Below are 8,874 nucleotides of genomic sequence, written 5' to 3'. Positions count from 1 at the left end.
AAGGAAAGAGAGATGAAAGAATGTATTATTTGATATTGAAAACCTTAAAAGATACCCATATATAGGAGTACAAATGAGGTCTTGGCCGTCATAATTGACGGCTAAGGATGGTCAATTATAACGGCTACGGGCGGTCAATTGTGACTAGTACGAGAGGTCAATTATGACGGCTAAGGACAGTCAATTATGACGGCTAAAGATGGTCATAGAAATCGATTTATAACAGGAACAATGGGATAATTGGGGGTAGTACTCTTGTTGTTCCATAATTTCTCTCTTTATATATTATTATTATTATAAATATTATTTTGTCGTAGTTATCCCATTTAATTCTCGGTAGTTTTTTTTTTATTATTATTTTTTTTAAGAAGAATTAGGGTCACATGTCCAAGAGTGACCCCTTCCCAAATTTATTAAGAAAACACCCTCACTTCCGACGAAGGAATACCAAAAATACATAAAAACCAAACAATAAAGACAAAACAATACATGCCTAAAATAAATCTCCCTACCAACAAAGACACACCTTTAAACAATAATACAACTTAAAGACCTCTAAACAACATAACTCCCTCTAACATAAGGCAAGGACAATTTATCCATACGAATCAAACCTTTAAGAAATTTTGGAACATGTAACAAAGACCGCCAAACCAAGGTAGAGCCTTGAGCTCCCATTTTAGCTAAAAAATCAGCCGGTGCATTTCCTTCTCTATAAACATGGTGAATAGAAAAATCCCCACCTTCATACGGTCTCATAGCCTCCTCCCAAAAATCTTCCAAATACCAAACTCCACAATGCTTCTTCTGAACCCAAGATACACAAATCAAAGAATCAAACTCAATGTCCACCTGATGTAGACCCAACGCTCGACAATATTTCAACCCTATTAACAAAGCTTTCAATTCAGCATGGTTATTAGAGCCCACCCCAAGATAGCACGAAAAGGACAGCACCATATTGCCATGCAAATCCCGAATAATACCCCCCGCACCTGAACTTCCTGGATTACTAAGACTGCACCCATCTATATTCAATTTAAATTTTCCATTTTTTGGCTTTTCCCAACAAACCAATTTAGCCTGCACCTTTATAATAGGTAAAATCGGTATGTTCAAGTCCCTCAACCTCTCCTCATCAGCAAAACCAATCTTTGTAACTTTTGTTAAGGAATTTTGCACATTTCTTAGCCACACACAAATAGACCTCCAAATCTCTTCTGTCGATATGGTTTTACCTTCCATCCGTGCCTTGCACCTGCATTGTCACAATTTCCAAATAATAATAGAAGGAATAAGGCCCAAAATATTACCCACCTGGGACTTGGTAGACGCCCGTCTAAACCACATTAACACCAATTCAAACCATCGTTTATTTGGATCATAAGGAATTCCCAAGATAAGAGAAAACCTCTTCCAAATCTCAGAAGCCACATCACCTGCAGCAAGAACATGATTTAAATCTTCATAGCCTCCTCGGTAACAACAATTACACTTGGAAGTAATGGGTATACCCACTCTCCTCAATCTATCATCAACACTTAAACTGTTATGAAAAGCCTTCCACATTAAAACAGAGATTTTTTTTTGTAGAGCTTCATGCCATACCCACTTAGCCCAAGGCACCATTGGTGCACTAACCCGAACACATTGCCATGCACTTTTAGTAGTAAAACATCCATCCTTATTATGAATCCAAACAAGTAAATCTTGTCCATCTTTGTGAGCGCCCAAAAAACTACAAATCTCCTCTGTTTTTTGTGTTCCCACTAACCTTTCCAAAACTTCAATATCCCAACCATTTTCAACTCTAACATCAGCCAACATCATATTTGGCTCATCAATCACTGGATAAGAATTAGCAAGAAGACCTTCATTTAACCAGTTATCCCACCAAAAAGAATTATTCCCATCCCGGACTCTCCATTTCAAATTATCTAACACCGCTGGAATACATTTAACCACCATTTTCCAAAATCTTGACCCCTTCTTAGGGTCCATTAAGGAGACATGGTTATCCCCAACATATTTAGCACAAAAAAATTGTGACCAAAGATCACTCCCAGTCATAATTTTCCATGCAAATTTCATGTGTAGAGAATGCTGTACGTCATCAAAATCACGCAGACCAATTCCCCCCTCTTCAGTCGGCTTACACATCGACTTCCATCCCACCCATTTCTTTTTTTCCTTACCATCTTTTTCACCCCAAAAAAATGAACTGAGAAGCCTGTTTAGAACTTTCAAAATCCCTTTTGGCAATTGAAGGATAGACATAATATGAATAGGCATACTCGACAAAACATGCTTCAACAAAATCAATTTGCCCCAACAGAGAGACACTTCAATTTCCACCCCCCAAGCTTATTCCTCACCCAATTAAGAATAGGATCTAAATGTAAATTAGTAAGCCTTCCAGTAACAATCGGTGCACCAAGATAGGTAAAAGGAAAATTACCTTCTATAAAACCAGTGATATTAATAAGATCCATCTTCCGCCTTGCAGAGAATTGCTTCGCAAAATATATTGCCATCTTCTCCTTACTCACTCGCTGCTCGGACCAAGACTCATAAGTCTCAATAACCTTCATCAATTCTCGCATCGACTTTTTCCTTCCATTTGTGAAAATAACTACATCATCTGCATAAAGAAGGTGAGAAACAAGAGGCACACCTCTCGGATGCGAAAAACTCTTAATATTACCACATAAAAAATTCTTCTTTAGTAACCGGGAAAAAACTTCCTCCATAATGATAAAAAGATATGGAGATAGAGGATCCCCCTGTCTCAACCCACGCCCTCCTTGAAAAAAACCACGAGACATCCCATTCATCATGACTGAATACCAAGGCGACGCAATACAATTTTTAATCAGAGCATTAACAGAAGGAGAAAAACCAAAGCCTGCCAACACATGTAACAAAAACTCCCACTCCACTCTATCATAAGCCATGGCCATATTAAGCTTCAAAATAACATTACCACCCAAAGCCTTTTTGTTAAGAGAATGCACCATCTCTTGTGTGAGACTGATATTATCAAAAATACTTCTACCTTGAATAAAAGCACATTGTTCAGAGGAGATCACAGCAGGCAATAAAGGGGCAAGCCTTGCCACCAAAACCTTAGTGCAGATTTTGTAGAAAACAGAACATAAACTGATGGGATGGAACTTATCAAATCCCATCGGCTGAGCTATTTTGGGAATAAGTACAACAAAAGAAGCCGTATAGAATCTAGGGAGAGGAACTCCCTTAAAAAAATCCCTTACAGCCTCCACCACCTCCACATGCACAATATCCCAACAAGCACGATAGAAACCTGAACCAAAACCATCCGGCCAGGACTACTCTCTATAGGAATACTGATTACTGCTTGTTTCACCTCTTCTTCTGTAGCAAAGAACAAAGCCTCAAATTATCCTCATCCAAAATCACATTAGACACTAAATCCCCCAAATCCGGAAGTACTACACGAGTAGATTGACCCAAAAAATCCATGAAATATTTCACAGCACCATCATGAATATCTTGCGGTCTCTTTAACGTAGTACCATTAGACAGACTCATCTCCATAATCCTAGTGATTGAGCTGAAATATTGCATGTTTTAGCTATTTAAAACCAATGTATTTTAAATTCTTCATGACACTATTATTGGTTTTAAATGGAAAAATGGTTAAAGTGAATAAATCAAAGTTGTGATTTTAATTGATTAAAAGCATGAATTTCTGCTTGAATTCTACCAACTATTGATTACTGCTCCTAAATCCAATGGTCATGGGAATTTTGGGGGCTCTGATCTTGAGCTTAATTGGATGATTGAGTTGCCGAGTTGGTGGTGATTGGAAGTTTGAGAATTTGTGGTCTAATTGTGCGCTTTGGCAATTCAAAAGTGCAGTAACTCTTATCTATTTAGTGGGTTCTTTTCCTGAAGTAGTTTTGAGGCCGAGAAAAAAAAAGTGTTCGTTTCTAAAGGATTGTAATTGGTTACTAAGCTTTTTCTATCACTTGCCAGTCAAATTTAGTAGCTTTGAAGTAGTCTGGCCAATAGGGTTTTTCTGGTGTTAGTTTGTGTTTTTGAGACCTTCCTTCTGATCTAACCTTTGGTAAAAGGTTCCAGCAGCTTAATCACTCCTGCCAGATTCAGTACATGCTGTCACTGTGATTTGTTCTACTTCACTGCTCTTCAAGTACTACCAAATCCGGCAGAGAGAGCACTAAGTTTTTATCATCCTTTATCTGTTTCAAATGGCTCCATCTCCAACTGGAAGAACAAGAACAAGGCCAACCAGAAAGACAAGAAGAAGAAAGCATTTCAAGAAGCGGCAGCTTGTTCAGCACTCCAAGATCAATCAAGAAGAAGCATCGAGAAGTTTGCCTTCAAACTCTTCCACCCCAAGCTGCAATGATTTTTCAAAGATCGGCGACATAGATTTTGATCAGGGTGTTCATCATGAAGTCCCCTCAAGCGGCTGCTCCACTCCAAAAGCTCAGAGGTTCAACCAAGGTTTTATGTCTCATATATCGGGTGGAAGAGGGACCCTTATGAGACCTGTGACAGTCGATGCATATCTATTTAGTTTGATTGATGAGGATGCTAAGAGTATCGATCCAGGAAATTTTGAACGCCACTGGGGGGTATTTACTTATTATGGGGTACCAAAATACCCACTTAACCTTGGTACCACAAATTCAGGATCCTTGGTTCCGGCAAGAAATGTGGACTTCTTGGATCGCAAGTGGTGTGTGATGAAGCCATCGGCTAAACTTGATGACCCACAAGTGCAACCAAGCGTGAGTTATGCCTGTGGACGTGCTGATTGCACTAGCCTTGGCTATGGGACATCTTGCGGAAATTTGGATGCTCGGGGGAACATCTCTTATGCATTTAACAGTTACTACCAGAGGAATAATCAACTTGATACTGCCTGCAAGTTTCCCAACCTTTCAATGATCACTAAAACCGACCCCACGGTTGGAGATTGTAGATTTGGGATAATGATCGAACCATATTATGGAGGTGCAGAAAGGACACTTGGATGTCTCCAAATGCCACTGACAAACAGCAAAACACATGCACATGCATGACAGCTGGAAACTCACACATGCTGCAGCAAGGAAAAGCAAACAGCAACATCACATGGACAGCACTAACATGCAGACCATTCACTCGGACAGCAGCATTGCAGGACACCAACTCACTGAACGTGCAGCAACCAACTCAAACATGCAGACCATTCACTCGGACAGCCAACAGCACTCCTACACTCACACGATGCAGCACATGGACAGCAAAAGAAAAACATTCGGACACCATGCAGTGGACACATGCAGGACAGCAACCAACTCACACATGCACACGTGCAACAGCAGAGTTTTTTTTTATTTCTTTTTTCTTCTTCATGTGGACGGAAGGCAGCAGCAGATTTGTTCTCTCTTTTCCAAGTGGCTGGACGTGCAGTGGTAGCCTTTAGCATCTGGGGCAGCAGGAGAACACATGGGTTAGCTGGAGCAGCTGGACGTGCAGCTATTTATAGCTGGTAGCAGCAGCAGCCGAAAAAAAAAAAAAGATTGGTGTTCGTCAGTTTTTCTCGGAGAGAGTTTTTTTTTAAGGGCAGTTTTAGTTTTGAACTTATTTTCTTTTTGTTTAGAAGCTAGCAGCAGCAATCATTACTTTACTTTTCGTTTAGACTAGAAGGGGCTGGGGTTGGTTTTATTTTTTCATTTTCGTTTTCTGTTTTGGACGCTGGCAGAAACTTTTCTGCTATTTTCTTTTGGTTTTTCACCCGGCTACAGCAGTTTGTTTAGCTTGGTTTTTATTGTTTCTTTCATTTTCATTCGGCTACAGCAGTAGCTTAGCTTAGCTTTTATTTGTTTCTTTCTTTCGTTTAAGCTGGAGGTAGCATTAGAGTAGCTTTGAGTTTTCATTAATCTTCTTTTCGTTTTCAGACTAAAGAAGCGGCTAGTTTTGTTTTCTTTTTTTTTTCTTTTTTTCATTCCTCTTTTTCATTTAGCTTTAGAGAGTAGAGTAGTCTGAAGTTTAATTATTTTCTCATCTTTTTCATTTGGACGGAAGGCGGTTTGCTTTGTCTTCATGCATTTAATTTTCGTTTAGCAGTTCGACGTCTTTGTTCTTCTTCTTTACGTTTTTCTTTCGACTAGCATCTTGGAGGTGTTTTTCTTCTTGGTTTGTTTTTGTTTTAGTTGGGTAATTTATTTGTTGCTTACTTATTTCATGTTATTTATTTTTATTGTTTCATTAAGTTTTCATTTTAATAGTGATTACAATTGCTAAGGTTTAATTTGAGAATTTGTGATGAACCCTAGATTATTGGTTTTATGCATTTTTAATTTTCAATACATGTTTTGTCAATTATTTTCTAATCTAGTTTAGTTCTTAATTTAGTTTTATTAATCTCTGAATTTAATCTGTTAGTCATTTACATTCCAATCCGACAATCACAAATCTAAAAATATGAATCTAGTCCATGACTAGTAACCTCTTCCATCCATTGTACATATCATCCTCTTGTTTTCTCTTTGTGAAGTTTTTCACATTTTTCAACAAGTTTAATTTTAAGTAACTTTCCCTGAGGAGACGATCTAGGAATTTATTCCTAATTATTACACGACATCCTCCTGCACTTGGGATAGCATTAGTGCTACTCATTTTTGAGTGAGTCACCTAGTTTGCTTCCTTTTATTAAGAAAAGCATGAAAATACCTGGAATTTTTATCACCATGCTTCCACCATCTAACTTTAGCACACTGAGCAAACCGAATTTCTTCACGATGAGTCCAGGTATCCAGTTCCATCTTTGAAGCCAACAGGTCAAACTCCACATCTTCTTCATACCTTACTTGCAACTGCTCATCCAGCCTCTCTATGCGATCCTCCAACTCTTGAATGTGCCCACTCATCCACCCAAAAACTACCTTATTCCACTACCGTTGCTCACATAAACATTTAGCATACACAAAAGAAATTTTACACTTCATCCCACCATCAGCCACAAGAACAGAAATTTGCTGACTTCCACAACTAACCATGCTTACATTAACATCATTCATCCGCAACATCCATAATTTCCCATTCCACGCACCATTTGAAAACCCATAATCAAAACCAAGCATTTTTTTAACATCATCCAATTGTTTATCACATAAAAAAGGTTCCGCAATCACAAACACCTTTGGCTTATATACTTTCATAATCTTTTTCAACCTGCTATTAGAAGATTTCACCCCTCTAACATTCCAATACAATATTGGACTAATCATAGATTCAATTTAGAAGCACGGGTAATTACCTGTTTACTGCTGCGAATTTTCTTGTGACCATCCTCACCCTTTTTTTTCACTGCCTCCCTTATATCCGAATCAGAGGAAACATCTTTCTGCAAAACAGTTTAACCCTCCCCCATCTTCTGATCCGAAAGACAAGCCAATTGATCATTACTAACCCCTATGGTCACCTTCTTTGCACTCGGCTCAACAGACGGAAGATCACGTACCTTTTCTGCATGAGCTACCACAATGGAAACAAGAGCCTCCTGAGACACATCAACTGGAATCAGCCCCGGCTCTTCTGTCATACGCTAAATGTGCATTGCCGAAGGAACATAGGCATTCTCCTCATTCTCCTCATTCCCCGTACCTTCTTCTATACCTGCTCCCATACGTTCCACCTCTACGCACACCATTGGAGACTCTTTAGCCATCTCACTGCACTCCACTGCTCTCGGGACCACCTCCACAGAATCAGAACATGGCATTTCCAGCACCTCTAAATTCACTGGCACCATCACCTCTGAAACAGAGCATACTGCCTCTGCATTACCATCCGTTGCCTTATCATCAGAACCGTGACCCTGCAACTCCAGCAGTTGTACTTCTTCCACTTTCTCATCTTCCGTCTCAACCATATGCTCAACACTACCCACCACCACTGCATCCGACGTACACGGATCAGCCACTCCTTGTACTGCAACGTTCAAACTCGAAGACTCCACATCTTTCAACTGTTTCGGCACAATCTGATATTCCAGCCGAACCTTTTGTTTCTCTTTATCCTTCCGTAAAACACCTTCTTGCAAGTCTTCAAATTATGGCCCTGTACTTTACATATAGAGCAAAACGCTGGCATAGTCTCATACACTATCTCCTGCAACCGACTTGTAGGACAAGAGGGCGCACCAATCCAGAACGAAAACAGGGGGGATTTAGCAACATCAACCTCTAAACATACCCTTGCACCATCTGTTCTAGTGGCACACCTTGTAGAATTGTCAGTCCGAATGAACTTTCCAATAGGCAACGTGAGGCTTTTCAAGATAGATGGGTGATAAAAATTCAGAGCCAAACCTGGGAGAAATATCCAAACGGGAACCACCGAAGGCTCCTCCTCTTCAGAAAATTCATGCGTCCAGTGAAACGGACGGTAAGCCACCCCGTTTATGTCACAAACTTCCCTCGAGAATACCTTGTTAAAATCCTCCTCCGATGTTAATCGGACAAACACATTCTGTGGCCTTCTCATGGCTGAAACCACCGCAATACCAGATAAGACCCATCTGTTTTTAATGAACATCCTAATAGCATCCAACGATGGTCTCTGCCTAAGGAACTTCAGCACCAGTGAGAACCTAAACGGTTCAGCCTCTTCCTTCATCAATAAAAGATCAATATTCCAAGTGAATGTGTAAGATGAAGAAAGTTTTAAATAAAATAAAACCATGTATTCATTTATCATTTTCCCAAGCCATAAGAATTTCAGAAAATAATTATTTATTTTAGAAAAACACTTATTCTGGCCTCGTGATAAATGTAAGAATTAGTTTTTTGTGGTAAATGTAATTCTATTTAATTCTAA

At 39.4% G+C, this 8,874-nt stretch overlaps 1 protein-coding gene across 1 annotated transcript; it reads left to right on the top strand.

The window, feature by feature from the left end:
* Positions 1 to 4,209: 4,209 nt before the first annotated feature.
* Positions 4,210 to 5,090, top strand: LOC122298949 (glucan endo-1,3-beta-glucosidase 6-like). The gene has a single exon (XM_043108792.1). The coding sequence runs from the start codon at positions 4,251 to 4,253 to the stop codon at positions 5,088 to 5,090; it is 840 nt and encodes a 279-aa protein (XP_042964726.1). The 5' UTR covers positions 4,210 to 4,250.
* The last annotated feature ends 3,784 nt before the right edge of the window (positions 5,091 to 8,874 follow it).

The sequence above is a fragment of the Carya illinoinensis genome, chromosome 16 (genome assembly GCF_018687715.1).
Source record: "Carya illinoinensis cultivar Pawnee chromosome 16, C.illinoinensisPawnee_v1, whole genome shotgun sequence".
NCBI classification, from domain to species: domain Eukaryota; kingdom Viridiplantae; phylum Streptophyta; class Magnoliopsida; order Fagales; family Juglandaceae; genus Carya; species Carya illinoinensis.
This window is presented reverse-complemented; position numbering and strand designations above follow the sequence as displayed.

Coding starts and splice junctions, on each gene's coding strand:
- LOC122298949 (XM_043108792.1), top strand. CDS start 4,251: ATGGCTCCATCTCCAACTGGAAGAACAAGAACAAGGCCAACCAGAAAG.